Here is a 20,670-nt window from a genome sequence, read left to right on the forward strand (position 1 = left end):
GCAAGAGTGGAAATTCTGCTGTTGTAAAGGTCATGCCACCACAGATCAGAACACCCCTATCCAGGCTAGTCAAAACGATGACATATTTTTTATTCATCACAATTGTTAATGTTGCATTCTGACTTTAAAAAAAAGCCTTCAAATAGTAAAAAATTATAGAACTACATAAAAATATTATTATTATTATTATTTTAAAAACACTATTAAACACAGATAACATAAACATAGCAAAAATAGTGGATAGCGAAGCATAATTTTAAAAAAAATTGTTAAGGAAAAAGGCATTAAACTGGTTCCTAAATGAAATAGCATTATATGTCTCTTGAGTTTATCTGGAGCGAGTATTTCAAAGATGGAGAGCTACTACTAAAAAGACTCGCTTCCCAGCTGTCATCCACCTAATTTCTGACAAGGAGGGCACCTGAAGAAAGGCCTCTGAAGCAGATCAGATTTCAAACAGGTTCATAATTAACAAGTTAATAATTACCCTCATCCCAATGTTTGTTTGTTTTTTAAATGTTGTTTTCATTGAGAGAAGTTGCTCCATACAAACGAAGACAACATTTGTACAACAAAATCAAACTGTAGGTTGGACATCAGGAACAGGACAAGGCAAAAAGTTACAGAATAAATCTTACACAACATCAAAGTGAACCATTATCAAATACCAAAAAATAGGGTGAAATTAACATCTTTGCCAATAAAAGACAATACGCTGATATTGCATAGAGATTACTCAGCATAATCCAGGAATGAAAATCAAATAGAAATAAATTATTCTGAGATACATGGATCTCTTATCTGACATAATTAATTTATGCAGGAAGGCTACCTCTCCATACCTTCCCTTTCTACTCTCAGTGGGAGGATGGGTCTGACCATTTCCACTTATGTACTCAGGCAATCGCTAGTAAATGGTTAAAAAGAGGTGTGTGAGGATACACTGAGCGATCCGTTTCGAAGTACAAGCTTAGAATCCTGTACAGGAAGACATTGCAAAATTTCCCCACATTTAGCCAAGGCTATTTCCCAGCATGCTTGGGCAACTCCCCATTGAAAGCATCCACTTTCCCACATTGCTTCAAAGACTTAGGGGCTTCGGGTCCAAGCTGTTTTGGCTGTACAGAAGCACTAACACTTTGAATTATGCCTGTAAGCAAACAGGTAGAGATCTTTTCACAATGAAAAGATGTGTTCCAGTTAACTGATTAAAAACAGGACAGCTAGACAGTTAACATTTCCAAAAAATCTTCAGGGACAGATGGGGATGCCAACATGTATGCCCTAGGCTAGGGCAAGTTCAGCACACACACACATACAAGACACATATTGGGCCTGGTTTGGCCATCCCAATCTCATTCTGCTAAATAATGTTGCGCCCGCATGTTCGCTCCTTCTCCTTTTCACATCTGGTTTCAGAAAAATTATCTTGGCTTCCGGAGCAAGTCACTGAACATCTGAACTGGGAAACTGTGACTTAAGGACTCCCTCCAAACCAGAATATGAAACCATGAAGGCCCAGGCCTTCTGAAGTAAACAGGAAGTTGGATAGGAGGCTAGTATGTCCCTGATCACAGCTACTATCTAAACATGTGGTGTTTGCCCCAAGAAACCTTTGTACTGCATATGCTGATCTAACTTTCTTTAGTTGTATGACACTGTGAGGGCTTTCCTTGCAACTAAAGCTGCAAGTCTCACCACTCTGATGTGCTTCCTTTATGATGACTTCCCTGTTGGAGTCTTCTGAAGAATAGAAAGGTAGGAGAAGAAGAAAGTGGAGCAAGAGAAGAACAAACTTTGTGTGGGTGTGTAGAAGAACAGAATGGAGATACACAGAATGGAGATCTGGCGGTTGAAATACATAGGAAGAGTTTTAGGAGCAACAAGCCAGTGTTTTGGCAGAATGCAGTAGACAAGAGGAACTTGCTTTTGACCTGAGCAAAGGCAGGAAACAAATTGGAGAGCCAACAGGAGAGGATACCAGCAAACCTTTAGGATTGCATGTTTCATGCCCTCCGAGCAGTATCTTTAGAAGCTGTATGAACACCAGGCATATAGCTCCACTGGTGTGTATAGGGTAAATGATAACTGTCAGTTTATTATTCATTCCAAGAATGACAAGCACTAGCTAATGGTTTGGTACTTCGCCATATGAATCAGCCTTGTCTTTAAGTGCAACTGAACAGACCTTGATGTTACACATATTTCATAGCTGCTATCCAAAGCAGCAGCCCCACAAATCTGCCCTCCCCCAGCAATGCTTAGAAATGCAAAATGTGTGATATGCAAGTTCATATCAAGTGGCAGCAAAAAAAATTATCAGGGTGAGAGAGAAGGGGAAAGCTCTCATAATGTTCAGTGCGAACCACAGCTCTGACAAAAGCAAGGGCGACAGAAATATTGCTAATTCATTAATAGAGAAAAGATATATCACCCTCTGTACTCTGCTTTAGAAAACCTAAAGGAGCCACATGTCACAAAAAGAAATGTGAACTGATTGAGGCAGAATCAGATAAGTATTTTCACCTAGCTGCAGTTAGCCATAGAGGTAAGACTGCTAGCCATCTAACAAAGCTCTGCTTTAATTTAACGCAGCTTCCCAATTGCCCTTCCCTAAAGAATTTCATTGAAAAAACCAAGCCATTAGCTATTGTTCCCAGGACATATAATAGGACTAGACCATTTCTATAACAACTTCTTTATTAAAGCATGGAAACTTTTATGGTGAGGGCACAGTTAGCTGTACTCAAAAATTACTTGCTGGTCCTGCTTCCAGGCACAGAACAAGAAGACAGAATTAGAAGCTAGACAAACCGATTAGCTCAATCCTTTTCATCCTCCAGAGGCAAAAGTCAGTCCACTGCCTGTCTATTAAGTATTGCTATGCCCCATTTCAGTTTAAATCTCCCAGGGCAGAGCTACAATGCTTGGATTAGGGCTAGTATGGACACAGTAGCCTGACACAAAGTTCTCACCCCACTGCCCCTCTTTAATATTCAGGCAAACCTGAATATTACCTGCCTTTCTCCACCCACAGCAGTAGCCAATGATGATGAGTAGGAGTGGGGATTGCATAGTATGACATTAGATTTCAAAGTAAAGCTGTCTGAAACTTTAACAGCGATTAGAACAGATCCTATATAGAAACTTCTCACCTGATATGGAGGAAGCTCGACCTAAAGAAAACCACTCATACAGCTTGATTTAAACAGCTACTTCTCCTGCTCCTTGCTTCCCCACAATTATACTTCCTGCTGCAATCATGCTTCGAAAGGTACAGGACAATGGGCAACACACTTCAGTTATTGTAGTAATTCTGATTCTACAACAACAAAACACCAAGCTTGCAAAGGGACAAGAAGGATAAACTGGTACTGGATGAGAGGCAAGCAAGCAAATAATAATAATTACCTGACCAGAGTTCCCTCCAAGTGTAATGAAGCCTCACTCTGCATTTCTTCTGGTAGCAAAGCAGCTTGTGCACTATTTGAATGCAGCGTCTGGAGAAAACAGAGAGGAGAGCCTAATGAAATAAGCAGCATGTAATTGTGATATACAGTGCAGGAACACTGGCAAATTTTCAAGAGCCAGCTGCATAAAAGTGATATTGTTATTTAATTTCGGTATTGCTTCCTCAAAGGCATATCAAAGTGATCTCACCAAACAAATACAAAATTTCACAATACAAAAACAACATATATAAAACAACTGCATATATAAAAATAGCTACCAATTACACACATAAAACAATTAAAAATCAGTACATATATAAACAGAGTTAAAACCATTTGGAATCCAATACAGATAATGCGTCGAATAAAGATCTCCTATTGGAAAGTTGATTGAAAAAGGGAAGTCTTTAACAGACACCAAAAAGACAATTAAGATGGTGCCTGTCTGAGTTCCAGTGGATAGTTGCCGCTACACTACAGACCTCCTTAAAAGATGCTATCTTCAGGATTCCCCCTCCTGCAGAATGTAGGGATCAGTTATATTTATTATTATTTCATTATTGTGTTTCTATCCCACCTGTCCTCCAGTGAGCTCAAGGTAGTGCACCAGTTCCACCCCACTCCATTATATCCCTGCAACACGTCTTAGTCTGGCACTCAACCACCACACTACACTGGCTCAGACTGCTGGGTATATAAGGATGCAAATGTGTTTTCAGTATCCTCATCCCCAGCTGTATATGGCCTTTTTCCACCCATGCCAGCACCTTGAACTTTGCCAATTAGGTACTGGGCTGTCAATGGAATTATTTCAACAGCCCATTAATATGATAATATAATATTCAGCCAAAGTGAGCTGTCATTTTCTGCACTAGCTGCAGCTTCCAGTTTAACCTCAAGGGCTGTTCCACAAAGAGCTACATCCATATATAGGCAGCACATGGCTGACAGTTGTCAGGCTACCCTGGTCCAGAAACAGTTGTAGCTGGCTGATCAGCCAAAGCTAGAAAATGTCTCTCCTGGCCACCGGGGTCCATCTCTGGTGACAAAGAGAGTAACCTCACACTACAAACCTGATCCTTTGGGAGGAGCACAACTCTGTCCAAAGCAGGCAATTGACCAATTATCTGGACTCAAAAACCAACCAATCACAATGCCTGTCTTGCCAGGATACCAAGTCAGTTTCTTCTTACCCAGACTACCACTGAGTCCAGGCATTGATCCAGAGATACACTCTCCTGATTCAAACACTACTGAGAAATAAAGCTGGCATGACACCTTGTACCAAATCTCCAAGGGACCGCCTGCAATGGATTCATAGAGATGATAGGATGATAACCTGCAGATACTAACCCGCAGCACCACACAGCACACTTGCCAGGAGGCTGAAAGATAATCACTTCTGAGTTCTTCACCTATTGCAACACAGTAACACTTTTTTTTGTAAACTGTTTCGAGCACAAATGCATTTGTGGGAAATGAAGCATTATAAATGATCTGATTAATCTCCCAGTCTCTCACAGTACACAAAGGTTAGATGCTGCTGACATTCAAATAGTCCTTCAAAAGAATTTTGAAAGAACACCTCAAGGGCTACGTATGATACATGGTTCTGATAAGCCAGGTAAAATGAAGTGGCTTCTTGCATGCACAGGCATCAAAGCACTGCCCCCCCACCCCCGCTTTCCTTTTTGGCCTTTTATAGGCCATTAGCACCGTGTTTCACCATCTCTCCTGGACAATGCTTCACACACTTGCCTGGTGTTTTGAAATACTTTCCAGCTCAAGATTTTTGCTCTTGTTCTGTTGATTAAGTAATTTAGGAAAACTCTCCAAATGGGAATTCATTTCAATTTCAATTTCTTGGCACACTGAACAAAAGCACAACTCTTAGGGAGTTTCCTGAAATTACCTCGGGGAGGGAAATCATTCTGTTTTTTAAAAAAATAAAATAAAAAGCGATGCCTGTTAATAAATGCCTCAATATGCTTTAGTCAACTATTACTTACACATAAAGATCCATGGGAAACTCTTTCATCATGTGTGTAATGATAAATTCCACCATCAGATCTAGAAGGAAAGGATATAGATATCATGACAAAACTATGACGAAGACCTTGGACTTAAAACCAATTTAAGTTTTCGTTTCCAGATCGTGAACTTGCACTGCCTAGTGCTAACATCAATGCAGACAAAACACACTATAATTATGAGCAGTGGAAAGGGACCGTATGGAGAGTTCTGGCTGTGGTTATTCTCTTTTCCAAAAACCTGAGATGATACTAGTGGGAAATGAATGCCTTAAAAGGCATGTTTGTGTATGCCTTTCAACTCCCAAGCATCAAATCCTTCAAACAATTGTCCAACTTTCCCCTTATCATCCATATCAAAAGCTACTTTTAAGGGCTAGAATTCTACTTATTTCAAATCTCGCCACTGGTGGAAAATTCCTGCAAAAAACAAGTTTCAGAAATTTGCTGTGACAGGGGGCCATATTTATTTTACACCAGATAATGATACACAAAATGGTGCTTTACATCTATGGAGCATGTTCCAAAGCACAATAAATCTGACAGGGTCTCAATAATAGCTTAAATTGTTCCTGTGTCACTGAGTCAATAAAGTCTAATGGCATCACACAGTTTCAGAAATATTCAATTTCTATTTCTGGCCTTTTGTCAATGTTTTCCAGAGTGGACAAGCTGACCCAGACACTTTTGCCAATATTTGCCTGTCTTTCCTACCAATTTCAAAGAACTGTAGAGTAGAGCGGAACCTAAAGAATTCTTATATTCAATTATCCACACCGGCTCATCCAGCCTCTTATTTAAAGTCATCAGCAGTTAATTTTATTTATGTGCAGCACTAATATGTTAGATTTTAGTGCATTATCCAGCTAAGGAAAGTTGGCAAAACAGTATTCCATTAGCTTTTGAAACTCTTTGGAACAAATGTGTTCCATTACTCTGCAGCCAATTTCTGTTAAGATTTATTTATAAAGACTCACTTTTCTCCTTGCCCAAAGTAAGTAAAGGGGTAGGCAGAGAAAAGACAAGAAGATGCCATATTGGTAAATGAAATACATTTTAGAATTAATGCCTAGCTGGCAAAGTACTGAGGAATGTTCTCCTGAGGGCAGTTCGGCTGGCACCTTCATTATATACCTTAGGGCACCAGGCAAAAACGTTTCTCTTCAACCAGCCCTTTGGCTGATTAACATCCTATACCCTTTTAAATGTATTTGTGGGAGGAAGTAGGGGGTTATTGGTTTGCCTGGGGTTTTTTGTTCTTGTTTTGTTCTTATGTATTTTATGTTTTTATCTTGTATTTTCATGTCGTGAACTGCCCTGAGATCTATAAATGAAGGGCGATATACAAATTAAATAAATAAATCTCTCCACACACACACACACACACCGATCTTTGGAATAGCTGCTGACCAAATCTAGTAAGTACACTTACCCAGCACTGCGCAAACCAGAGGCCGACAGGGAAGGTTCTTGTCAGCAGCTTTCTTTCTGTGTCTCATAGGCTTCAAAACAGATGGAGATAAAATAGTCATGTGGCATGGAGCAGGGACACCCAAGATACATTATCTCAAATACTTTCCATGCAAATAAAACTGCTGCCCAAAGGGATGGCTTTCCCCCTCTCCCATTCCACACAGTCTCATTGGTCACTTTACTGATTTGGCTATAAGCAAAGACCAGGGTATCTGTAGGCTGGGTTTTGGATAGGCTGTACCTCCTATTGTGCCCTTCAACACAATGTCCATACACATCACTGCTAGAGGAAAAAATACTGAGCTAGGTAGCAGATTTTCATACAATCATTGGCTATAATGTTTTATCTACAAGTTAGGAAGAAAAGATTTTCATAGTAAGATAACCGTTATGACCATTGGTGTCTGAAGTTAAGGAGCCATGACAGAAAAGACAATTTTATGCATGAGCTAAATAGAAATCATAAGTGACCCCATGAGAGATGTGCATTTTTGAAACCTTATGTTAATATGGGTCTTTTCAGGATTAATTTATGATATTCTAACACACTAGAATTACATTTCAAAATTCTGTTCAGTTATCTCAATTATTTAAACATATTATTAAAGTGTGTTTAATCCACATTAAGTAGGTTTTCAAATATTTGGAAGCATCACCATGCATGAATGATATCCAATTTAAGAGTCCACCCCAGCCTGGTAAACCAAGGCACTTAATGAGAGAGACTCACCATTCTGTGGAGGTTTACTCGAAAATTCATGTTGTCATCATGCAGAAAAGCATTAGCATACTGGTCCTATTAAGGAAGGAAAAAACACTAGTCATGAAAGGTAGCACAGTCATGAAAGGTAACACTTGCAAAACTGCCAAGTAAATATTATACAGGTAACTACTGGTAATTATCAGTCTTTTTATTATGTTTTTAAGTGTGCTTTTAAATTATGCTTTTATGCAGATTCTCCATATGGATGACTAGCCCAGCTCAAAAACCCCACAAAAAACTGGATGCATTTTGTTGCTTCCTTCTGATGTTCATCTTTGCAGGAAAGTGTCAGGAAAATTGTAATGCACTCTGCAGAATTCACAAAAAAGCTTCTTTACAATAATGTATATAGAAAGCTTTATGGCGACATTCCAATGGACTCATTGTCACTGGAGTTATTACAGCTTGAGCTGCTGGAAGATGGCTCAGCAGCCTCAGTCAGCTTTCATTTTAGCTTCAATTCTAAATCAAATCATGTTCTATGTAACACAAGTATGGCAACAAATTTGCTCTCCTTGAATTCCACAGTCTAACACACCCTGGTTGAAAGCAGGCAATAACTCTGTCTTCTGCTACCTACATTCCTCTCAAGTAAGCTTAGGTGATATCAACAGCAGCTAATTGCTGAGGCTTTTAAAATAATAATAATAATAATAATAATAACGAAATGGAAATAATAAGAATTCATGGCCTCCTGAAATACCACTTTAAAATAATAATGAAACGGAAATAATAGGAATTCATGGCCTCTTAAAACTTTAAAAACCAAGATTCTGGGTAGCATTGATGCAGAATGAGCTGCTGTAGGGCAGAAGGGTCTTGCTCTAATGCTAAACAAATCAGAACCCCAACTATTAGCTGGCACTTGAACAAATATACTTTTTCCAATAGAAAAATGGGACTCCTCTAGGAGACTGGAAAGCACCAATATGTAATCATGTATCACTTCCTAGTTGACCTGTGTCAAATGCCTTCTGCAAAAGTATATACACATACACGTACACATACACACACACACACACACACACGTGATCTCTCATGTTTACTGCTCCAAACGTTCAGCATCAGAATAAAAGTAATGTACAAAAGGGAATGATTTGTTTGGGAAGCTGACCACCAGCACATGGTTAACTATAAATACCGCATTAGTTATCATTCGACTTCCTAAAGAAAGGAGGGCTAGGAATGCAGGCTTAGCGCCAGGTCACAGGCTAGAGGCTAATGCATATGTAAATGAGATACAGGACACCAGCAGCGGGGCTTACCTCTGCTATGCAGGTCAAGATAATCAGACAGAGCTTGCCACTGTGGAGCCGGTGTTCATCTGCAAATGAAAAACAGCAGGTCCCACATGAGCCACTTATACCTTGATGTGCCAAAGGGTCAGTAGGTGAATCAGAAAGCAGAAAAAGCAGAGCAAGAGGTGAGGCATCAGTAGCATTTCAGCTCTGCGCTCAAAGTTGTTACCCTAGACAAGAAACTGTAAGACCTCCAAAGATCTGTAATAAAGCTTGTGCTATTAATCCTGGTTTCATAGTCTCTCTTTACATCTTTGATGTTAATCTTTTCCACTGTGTCTATATAACACAGCCGCTAGACTTACTATTAGTACAGAAATAGTTCTTGTCCCAGAGCCTATCGTTAAGGTTGGGTAACCTGTGGCCCTCCAGATGTTGTTGGACTACAACTCCCATCATTCTTCTCTTCCCTATCATCACGCCTAGTTCTGGAACCTTTTTTCTAGCAAAATAGCACTGGAATTTAGGGCTACTAAAGGCTGCTAGACATGACAGCTGTAGTCTACCTTCACAGTCACAGGTAATATGCCTCTGTATACCAGATGCTGGGAATCATAGGCAGGGAAAGTGCTGTTGCACTCAAGTCCTATTTGCTGCCTTCCCATCGGCATCTGGTTGGCCACTTGGTAGACAAGATGGGCCTTCATTCTGATCTAGTAGAGCTCTTATCATCCTCTTTTGGCCTTGTAAAGCCTTGTACAATGAGATGGATTTTCTGGCTAACAATGAAGAGCCTTGAAGAGTGGTGGGCAGCCTTGACATGGATCCAATTGTTAACTCTGCTCACTAGGGACAAAGTGTCATTTTAAAAAAGATAAACGTGAAAGCCTCAAAACTGTGGGCAGCTTTGGACATCACAATAAGCCATCGTTTATCATGACAGGAACAAGCCAAAGGAAGCTATCAGATCACATCTTACGTCTTTCTCTGATGCAACCATAATGAGGAAATTGATTAACTGCAAGCTGCATTATGTCCAAATCTAAAACTGTGATTAATCTCAAATAAGAATTGTTCAAACAAGGTGGCTTATAACCCATGGTTATGAAGCTGGCTTGTTTTTAATACATATTTATTTAAGATGAACCAGTTTTCACATCCAGGTGAAACAACAAGCTATGATTGATCGAAATGGAAGAAAAAGCTTCTAATCTCCTCTTTGCAGCCATGGCACAAGAGGAGGGGAAGAGAGCACATGCGAGCCCAAAACTTGCTGAAACTCGTTCCCATCACAATAAAGCATGGCTTTTCATGACATCCAAACCAGTTCTGTGGGTACATGTAAAGGACAATGGCACACAAGTACATTTAAACATTGTCATCCCTTGAGGCCAGGTGTGTTACCAATTTAAAAAGAGAGCTCCAGTACTCTGGAGCCTTGTTATCTTTTCACTGCAAGACACAGAGGCCACAGTCGTGTGTCCTTTGGGATTACATGCCAGGCATTACTTTTCTATACTGAGCATTTGCTCTTTAGATTACTCATACTGCAAGTGATGCAATATGTTCAACAGCACATCATTGGGTATGGATCTGCAGCTGCACCGAACAGTACTTTAGTATAAGCACATCTCACTCCTCCTTATAAGCCATAAGTACATTATAAAAATGACACAGCTACCCCGATATGGATACCGACTTTGGTCCTAGGTAATAGATGAGGTGACAGGGAGAGGGAGGTTCTGCTACCATGCCATTTCTATGCAGGCAGCGGCTACCTGACTGGAGCTTTCTTCTCCTCTATCTCAAGCCAAGGAAAAGTCAGAACCAGGAAACATTAACAGATAACCCCAAATGAGAGTAACAACTAGGGGAATTAATTCATAAAATGTTAACTAGACTGAGCATTGGTAGAGGGGAGCTAACAATTAATATCCTTAACGGACAGCATTCAATTCTTCAGCCATCTACATGTTAGAAAGATTAACCTAGAACACTAGTTACGCTCTGCTTAAAAACTGAAGAGAGAAAGAATTACAAAGTAATCTCAAATATTTTTAAAGGGGGGGAGTCAATTTAATTGTCTCCTCAGAAGATACATTTTGTTGAATTTAAAAGAACCCAGGCCCAGCTAAAATTGCTGTTGCAGGATGTTACAAAGGAATTATAACAAAAAGTTGCATTGTGCTGCTTAATGTCTTCACACTTAGCTACATAAACTGTAATGGAAATTTAAAAGGGACCAAATGACTCTAGTCAAGGGTGGGAGGTAAGGAATAGCTACAATTCTCTCTTAAACTCTTCAGGAGATTATTTTTGCATGTTGCCAAAAATGGGACGCTAAGCAAAATGTAGTAGGCTAATGCCAGAAATTCCTAACTTGTGATACAAATGGCCTGCAAAAGGTTAAAATACAGAGGTAAGAAAACATGCCAACGTACAAGGCACTGTGATTTATGAAACCATGATGTAGGCAGACTACCTAAATCCATGCACGACCCAATTATCACCCACTTTATGAAGAAAGTCAAAGCTTCTTGCCCACTCAGCAGAGCCTTCCTTCACCAGCCCACATCAAGCTACCTTTGCCAGTCAGGAAATATGATACAGAGAGGTTCATCCAGAGCTCTGTTTTGCACTGCTCCTCTTGGGCACTCTTAGAAATGCCATACTCTATGCATTGAAGCCTCTGCCGCCTCCCTCGATATAGCTGAAAATTGGATGCGTTTTGCCTCATAGGGAGGGCATGCTGAGACTCCTCCGGCGGTTATGAACTACAGTTTTTCTTATTCTATATTTGGTTTTCCTCCCTTCAGCACCAGGGCTCCCTAGTATCCAGTAATTGCCATCTGGCAATGAGAAACCAGCTCATTCTCTCAGCGTGAACCACTTTCATCTCCACGGGGAGTCCAGGTAGATTTTTGTATACAGACCAACTAGCAACATCCCCTTTCCCCCCCACCCTCCAGCAAATTTCTGAAATGTAAAGCTGTGTCAACACAAATGCTTACCTTTGGTGTCCTGCATTACAATGGAGCTGTACTTTAAGAAAGTTATCAGCAGGTTGCTGGTCTGCACGTCGGCATCCAGAGGCAGCTCCACGGTGCTTATAACTAGGAAAGGTCAGATAAGATTTGCTAATCACCAGCACAAAGTTTCAAAAGCTCTCCCAGTGGAGGTAAAGAGGATGCCTCTGTTATGAAAACATCCAGTCTTACAGGTATTTCTGTTCATAACTTTCTATAGTCCCAGGCAGTGCCACTACCAGTCCTGATGTCAATAAAAAATAATGTTCATTGGTTCAACTCCCCACTTCCGCAATGAGGTAAGACCATCCACAACCAACGCCACAGGAAATACTCCAATAAAAGCACATTTTTGTAGTACTTTTGCCATCCTACTTAATATCCTATTCTGCAGGCATGACCCTAACTCACACTTGTAGCTCTCCAGTTGTTGTAGGTCAGACATGTGCAACCTGTTGACCGCGATCGACCAGTAGATCACGGGAGTGATCCTGGTGAATCGCGGGAATAAATAAAATTGGCAAGGAATGTCGCCCCCCCCCCAAGCACTGGGTGCTTATGGGGGCAGGGGGAGGCAACATTCCTTGCCTGCTCGCTTGCCGCCTGGCCTGGCTGCAGTGGCGGCCCTGGCGCTGGGTCGCTCTGACAATTGGGGGGGGAGGGACAGGCACAATTAGGATCTGCATCAGCTACGCGACTCCCTTTGACAGGGGGGATGAGAGGCAGGCGAGACCGGGATCCGAATCAGCTGCACGGCTCCTTTTGATGGGGGGGGAGGGACTGGGATCCGCATCAACTTTTCCGCCCCCTTTGAGAGGAAGCGGGGGAGAGAGAAAGGGCCAAATCACTGAGGGAAGGAGAAGGAACAAGAGAAAGAGAAGGACTGAACTCTGTTCTCTGGGATTTGCATACTTCTCCATTCTCTTCCTTGCAATATCCGTACATACTTTTCCACTACTGCTCAAAAGGTTGCCATCTAAGTATGGGACAAGAACCCTGATGTCAAGCTTCAGTTCAAGCTCAATACAGCAGCTTCCTCCCCCCACATCTCTGCTGCTTCCAGGAAGGATGTGCATTTCTTTGGTCATTAACAGCATTGCAAGGCTTAGATGTCCATTAGCCTTTCCCTTCCATTTAATGATCACCAGTACAGCAAAGTCTTATGTGCCTTTTCTGGAGTGGAGGCATTTCTAGCACTGCTGGATTTAAACAAAAACAAGAACACTTAAGCCCTTCAAATAGGGATGGAGGACTTGTGGCCCCAGCAGATATTGAACTCCCCATCAGTCCCAGCCAGCACAGTTAAAAATGATGGGAGTCCAACAATATTTGGACATCCATAAGTTCCCCATCAAAGCCTTGTAACATAATGGCCAAGCAATATGTATTGCTAGCCCAACACATGTCTTGCTGCCTTCACTTCTGGGACACCCAAAGAGAAATCATGAGAATATGACAGTTTCAGAGAGGTCAGCCCAGTTATGTTACTTGTCCAGTAGGTCATTCCCCCACATTTAACAGGCAAGAAAGCTGTTCTCAGCTCACTGCTAAAAGGGCCCTCAGCTCAGCTGTTCCCTCTACCATCAGAACTATACAACCTCCCCATAGTAGCACTAATCCACTCAGTGATTTAACTAATATGTATTCAACAACTATAATGGATCCTTCTGGAGCTGCTATGATGCACACCGTGAATGAATATTTAACAGCAGCCAGCAAAATCAGCACTTAGGATAACCATGGTGACAGTCACCTTAGACACAGTTCACGCAAAAGCAGGAAAAGGTAGGTCATTTTCTTTTCCTTTCTTTTCTTTTCAAATCACTGTGTAGAAAGTTACTATTTATCATAGCTCAACCCCTGTAGCCTTGACCCTTTCATGAAAGAAAGCGTGGGTTTTTAATTTAAAAAAAATATGAAAATGGTATTTAGTCCATGTCACAAGCAAGATGCAGAGGAAGTGGTTTCGGACTGTAAGCCTGTTTGCAAACTCCAGTTGCTGGTAAAGAACCCAGAACTACATGGGCTGGGGGGCTTAACAAAACCCTTTTGAGGCAAACCAAAAGGAAAAGTGACCTTCCACTTTGAAGTAGTATACTGCCAATTGTGAGTCAATGATTACTACATTGCAAGGCCTGAGGAGGTGGAGTAATCCTGGCATGCTTAAAAAAAAAATTAAAAAAGAATGAGCCAGAAACCTTGGGAGCAAAGCAAACTCATGCTCATGATTACTAAAAGGACAAAGGAGAAATAAAAAGCAACAGTGAGAAAGACCTTTAACGGTAGTGATGCAGGTCAAGATTAAAATTACTCTACTATTGTTAATCAACCTCCCAGCAGTAGGAAGGCGGCGCTCACTATGCCTGTCTGCAGCCGTCTGTGAAAGGCAGAGAGAGATGAAGGTAAGCACAAATTCTGCCTGCTGTATATTTAAAAAAAAGTGTGTGGGCGGATACATTTGCAGTGAACAATTTGAAAGAAAGCCTAAGCAGCTCCCAACACTCAGCATCATATGGAATACATATGCAGAGGTAGAAGACATGATTTTTTCTAAAACGGAGGCTTTTGATATCCATGGCAACCAAGAAGAATTTATCCTCCCAGAGAAGAATGCTCTTCTGCTAGGATATCGGAGTGACCTGAATAGCAGCGACAAGAGGGTAACACACACTGCTCTCACCCAGAGATGCCTACAAACAGAGCTCTATTCAAGCCCTTCACATTCTGCCATTAAACCATCTGTGACGCATAAAGAAGTCAGCACACACACATACACAGGGAAACCGTGAGGTCCAGTATAGACAATTGATCCTATTTTCCCCAGGATAACTACCCACTACTTTGCCCATGCAACTGTGTATTGTCCTCCTGTTTACCAAGGACAACTGCCTTCCCACATCATAAAAACAGATCCAGGGGAAATCTCATTTGGGGTCAGTTTATGATCCAGCCACATGAAGCCATCATGCTGTGATTCATTCTTACACTTGGTGGGGTTTCAGATGCATTGAAAACCTTGGCTTTGAACTACAAAAGCTTAAGTTTTCTCTGGACAAAGTGAGGACAATTGCTATGTTTCCCAGGGTATAAACACATCAAGATGCAGGCAACTGGAGCAGATGCAGAAGAGCTCACCGTCCGAAGAAGGTGGTGTGGTCCCAAGAGGAGTGACTGGAGTTGTCGGGGTCGTTGGGCTTACTGGCATTGTCACCAAACCAATTTCAGGATGACTCTAGGAACCAAACACATGTAGATCAGTTCTGTTCCACGTGGCCCATACCGTACTACGTAAGATTTGTTTGCTGCACCCTCATTCCAAGCTCAGCATTGTTGATAAACCTGATGAGACCTACAATCCCTACAGAAATCTGAGAGTTGGTGTTTGTAATAGAAAAACTTGGAAAGTGCCCCCATTCAGCCTTTCACTATTTTGTAACAATTGAATTGACAGCACCATTTGGGGGACGCTCTCTTTCTCACACCCTCCAAAATACAGAGTTGCTGCTGAAGCAGCATTTTCCTCCTGTCCTTATAGTTCTTATCTTAATGTATTTCTCCTTAAAGAGCAAGTCAATGCATCACGTTGCCACCCAGCTGCTTAACCCAGGTGCTTCCAGAGGACAGGGCTACATAAATAATAATGTAGTTACAGATTTCCCCTGCCTTCTTCTACTAGTTCTTCTCTGCATTTCATCTCAGCCAGCAGCCCCCTCCCCCCCAATCTAATTTCTGATTTAACTTTATTCTCCATAGGGTTCCATTTGTATCACTGGCATTCACGGGAACAGGCAGGCAAGGTTTCATACTATTCTATTTCATATCCAACAGTGAAGCAATGAAGTCTGTTTCAGAGTACGCCTTTCGTATCAATGCATCTTCAAATGTTCTCTCGGCAACAAGCAGAGCAATGATTTGAAATGTGTTCTAGAACTACCAATCTGCTTTTAACTGCACAATGTTTCATGGAAGTTCACATAGGGGTCTGCCATGGCAGAGATCTAGAAAGTGTGGTTTATTAATGGGCTTTTACCAGCCCATTTTGTAAGAGAGCACATCGCCAATGGTTGTAGACCCAATTTCAGAAAGCCATCTCTAGGGCAAGCTTTGAAACATACCGCCCATTGAAAATATTACAGGCAAGCAACTCTATTTCCATGCAATAAAACGACTGCATGCTGCTATAATAAGGTTTTATAACTCCTGAGCCAGCTAAGGGATAACAGCACCACCTAGCAGCAGCACATTGGCACCTCATTTCCTAGACACATCTATCAATGTAATTTTGTGCATGGTACAACAACTCCCCAATAGCTCGACCAAAAATCTACTAAACCAACATATACCCTCCCTGTTTAGCTCTGCTCTATAGTCTCTAGCCTGTGCACATATACAATATGAGCAAAACAACTTAAACCCATATGAATTACACAAGTTTTAGCTGTGGTCCCAATACCAGCAAACACACATGAAAAGTAGCCCTGTTCTGTATGTTAACATACACCCACCTACCCAATTGATGCAAACTTAATAAAATACCACTACATTTACTGCACTCCAGAACAGAAGCCAATCCTGCAAGAACTGCACAAGCAGAAAAATTAAAATTCAGCTTTTCACGAGCCAACATGCAGAAGAAAGCCAAAACATATGCAGCTCTAGAGAATATTACAAGAGCACAAACCAAGGAGCAGTGATGACTGGAAATGCCACAGCCATGCCAGTAACCTTTAAATCAGGTGAGAGGGCAGAAGGCTTTTTACTACTGGTAGATTAAATTAAAAAGAATGGCCAGAGATTGAAAGCAACATTCAAAAGACCTTATGAGTAGGAAAAAAGTATAGAGCAGGTTTTGACTGTAGTTGATGGTCAGAACAATTTAATACCCTTAAATCTAGTGGACCAAAGCAATTTCTGCCTTCCCAGGCCCAATTGAGGTAAAGCTTTCTTGTTTCAGGACTAGCTATCCTTGCCTGCAGAGTGTTGATTCCCACCAATGTACACTTAACCTGGGGAAGACTAGGATGAAAGAAGAGCCAATTGGTGTGCAAATACTGCACAAACAATCCTCCAGTTTTAAACTAGCTTGAAGCATCCTTCCTCACTTGGTAGTCGCCAGGGACCTATCACATCTTGCTTCAGGATCATTTCAGTAACAAACTAGTCTGAATCTCACCCTCAGGGCTTGGAGTCCATACAGTACTCAGATTGGGGGGGGGGGTAACAGAAAGAAACAAATAAGCATTGTGCATTTGTTCCCTAAACCATCAAATTCAGAAGAAAGCCTGCTTCTTGTGGTAGACCACCAAGTGAACAAACCATTGTGGCAAAACACCACAACTGACAAAAGGCAGGAAGAGCTCCAAGGTCCATTGGCACAGCTATCTCCAGCATGCTGAAGCTATTTTAGTTTGCATTCCAATCCTCAGGTGCAGAAAAAGGAATTTCACCCCACCTGTGCCAATACAGTGATGAAGTTTCGGTTCAAGTGAACAGCTTCATAAAGAGCCAAAAGGATAGCCTCATTGGTTCTACAAAAGAAAGGTAAGAGAAAAAGATGCGCTGAAGTAAATGAGTGTAAAATAATGGGCCACTTCCCTTGCCCTTATTACCCAGCAACTTTGGATACCCAGAATGATAAACAAAGGCATAGTTATATTAGAAAGCTGGGATCTCTCAAAAACCCATCCCCTCACACACATAAACAAATCTCACTACAGCCAACCAAAGACAACCAACCTCTCTTACCACCAAGGAAGCATAACAAGCGAATAGAAAGAGAACCCACACAAGTGACGCTGACACAAAACCGCACACATACACTAAGTAGAATAATAGAAGCATCGCCACCCCACCCCATACACCATTCCCTCTTTTCTTCCCAGTCTAATACTGCATGCAACACTAATGTATCACAATAAATTTAACTGATCTCTAGAAAACACAACTTGAAAAAAGTCAATGCATGTATTTTTGTAATCTAGTAAATCTTTAATAAAAAATATTTTTAAAAGGGAAAAAAAAGCTGGGTCCCTGCAGAGCATTTTCCCTCCCAGGACTTCCAAACCCACTAGACACCTAGCAAAAATCTACACATACCCCATATACATTAATAGAAGGTAACTTTTACTTTATACAAATGTAGTCCATTGCCCCAATTTATTGCAGCAGTTAACATGTATTTATTGCATTTCACATACAGAACCCTGCTCTAGTTATCCCCAGCCCCAAATAAGGAAGGAAGGAGTATTAAGGACAAAGGAAAGATCACAGCATCTACAACCAACTGGTCAACTTGAAGCACATAGGGTAGGTATGCCCCCAGAAGGTTGCAGGCATCAACAATGTTTTTGTTTGCTTGACTGTGGCAAAATTTCTGATGTGGTCATCAGTATCAAATAATTTACTTGTATCTGCTCAAAAACATGGATATCCAAATGCCATGTATGGTAACTCCTCCTTCCTATTTGCCCCCATTTCCATTCCAGTTTCAGTGCATAAGAATAGAAATGCTATACCCTAACCATCTGACTAAAGCTTCTGCTAATTCACTCATGTACCAGACTGCCTGCTGCCATCTCTAGTACTGGCTGCTGAGCTAGAGTTAAATTTCTCTTGCCTTATATTTTTAAGTTAAATGTCAGCAATGGATAGCATTTTATACTCCTCAATCAAAGCAGCAAATTGCTATCTGCTGGGTGCACTTACTGAACGGAGATTTTCTCATCTGCATCAGCTATGAACATGCTGCCCACCTGTGGAAATAAGCAATATTGCACAGCATTAGGATCTATAGAAATTTTCCCTCAAGCTGAGCAGGCACACAATTCTTAAAGTAAAATGGGCACTATATATTTTCAGGGGAGCAAGAGTCATAGCCTAATGTAGCATATATAAGAAAGTCATTTTCATTTTCTTTTACAAGCACTGGACTGGGCCCCTGGCACAGCAAACACTGACCAGCAACACACACACACACACACACACACACACACACACACCCTCCCTCCCTTACCATGTTGGTCAAGGCTGAGAAAAAGCCACTCTGGTGTTCTTCTTCCTTGTCTTTATACTGCCTAAAAAAAGAGGACAGCAACAGATAGATGAAGCCGTGATGCTGCCAACCTATGTGTGCAAAAAAGATTTGACTCAAATTCTTAACAGTATTTAAAGAAAAGAGGAATAGTCAGCTTTCGCCCACTTCCTATTTTCAAAGGGTGCCTTCCAACTCTACAATTCTATTATTCTAAGTAACTGATCCCACATCAGAGCTCATATGTGGACATTAGATGAGGTGAATAACAAAGTTGATCCACTCTAATCATTTCTATATGGTTAGATATTTGTTTATTTCAAAAGTCCTATAACCAAAATAGATTTTCTGTCAGAAGCAATACACAGCAATTCTCTTAGCCTTCTATCAGTGGTGGAGCAGAAGATGTTACAGACAGTTCACAAAAAGGTACAGCCAATGGCAATTAAAGGAAGAAGAAAGTAAATGCAATCCTGGCAGTTCCCCTGTGAAACCAAACCTCTACTACACAAGGCCAAAAACAGATTTACTGATTGGAATGACAGCAGGAATACAACGTCTCAAGGATCTAGACTTTTTCAGGCAGCCGAAGCAAGCAGCTGACAGGCACATCAGCAAGTTTTCTCAGAAGGGGATGTTAACTCCTTTTGCTGCTGTAAAAATAAGACATGCCTTAACTTGACTTACCGGTTGTATTCTGATAAAGCCTGAGCAACTACAAGACCCATTCCCTGTAAAAACAGAGCAAGATGTTAAGTTCTACTCCCTACAGATTACAGCCACACAGCAAGTGCAGAGCAGAGACAGAGCCCTTTGCCCCCCAAAAGCTTATTCTCCAAATTACCCCCAATAATTTATAGCACTAGAATCCATATAAGCTACAGGGATCAGGCTTCTGTCATTATCTGACAAGGTCATATCTGCATGTCCCTCTCATGTAAGACTCATTTCAAGTAAGCCAGTCTTTTGTAGTGCTAAGAATATCAGATTAGGACTGGAAGGCCCAGGTTCAAATCACTATGCAATCTTGAAGCTCACTGGGGGGAAATGGCACTCCCCTCCCCCCCGGGCTTAATTTATTTTACAGGTTGCTGAAGGTATAAAATTATGGTGAGAAGAGAGCTATGTATGCTGCCTTGGGTACTCTGGAAGAAAGGCAAGATATGAAAATAATGGAACTAAAATTCTGTATTACCGGTTCTATAGGTGGAGGCAAAAGCTATGTCCCCAAATTAGGACTATACCCTTTGGCAGGAAAAACATGTGGAGGCTTCACACTGCTACAGATCCCATTAATTTCTCATTCAAAGATTTTTTTTGTTTCTTCATTAAATATTTTATTGCATTACTTATATCATAGATTTATTCCTCTCATACACTGTGGAATACTTCAGTCATGATCATGGAAATCAGAGCTTCTGAAAATGTCTTGGGATTTTAAAAAAATTAATTCAATTAAGCTCCTTGTTGTATTCCTAGTCCTCTGGATAATGTGCAATACTCACAGCACTTAATCCATCATACTCACATTGAGGGTGGCCTCATCATCTATGATGGACAGCTTCACTATATAAGGATTCACAGACTGTAGTGGGAAGAAGGAAAGTCATGGGTTATCATGGGTTAGCTTAGTGACTCAGCAAAGCCAACACAGCTTC

General features: G+C 41.1%; 1 protein-coding gene across 4 annotated transcripts in view; it reads right to left on the reverse strand.

The window, feature by feature from the left end:
* The window catches only part of ARMH3 (armadillo like helical domain containing 3), a 122,921-nt gene that overhangs the window by 76,943 nt on the left and 25,308 nt on the right, over positions 1-20,670 (reverse strand). For all 4 annotated transcript variants that reach the window (XM_053389453.1, XM_053389452.1, XM_053389450.1 and 1 more), the window contains 12 exons: positions 20,541-20,597; positions 19,700-19,743; positions 18,995-19,055; positions 18,688-18,734; positions 17,435-17,510; positions 15,118-15,214; positions 11,968-12,069; positions 8,984-9,042; positions 7,686-7,751; positions 6,915-6,984; positions 5,462-5,522; positions 3,412-3,500 (listed from right to left, as the gene is read on the reverse strand). In XM_053389453.1, the coding sequence (XP_053245428.1) occupies positions 3,412-3,500; positions 5,462-5,522; positions 6,915-6,984; positions 7,686-7,751; positions 8,984-9,042; positions 11,968-12,069; positions 15,118-15,214; positions 17,435-17,510; positions 18,688-18,734; positions 18,995-19,055; positions 19,700-19,743; positions 20,541-20,597 (829 nt within the window). The remainder of the gene's footprint in view (positions 1-3,411; positions 3,501-5,461; positions 5,523-6,914; positions 6,985-7,685; positions 7,752-8,983; positions 9,043-11,967; positions 12,070-15,117; positions 15,215-17,434; positions 17,511-18,687; positions 18,735-18,994; positions 19,056-19,699; positions 19,744-20,540; positions 20,598-20,670) is intronic.

The sequence above is a fragment of the Podarcis raffonei genome, chromosome 5 (genome assembly GCF_027172205.1).
Source record: "Podarcis raffonei isolate rPodRaf1 chromosome 5, rPodRaf1.pri, whole genome shotgun sequence".
Classification (NCBI taxonomy): Eukaryota; Metazoa; Chordata; class Lepidosauria; order Squamata; family Lacertidae; genus Podarcis; species Podarcis raffonei.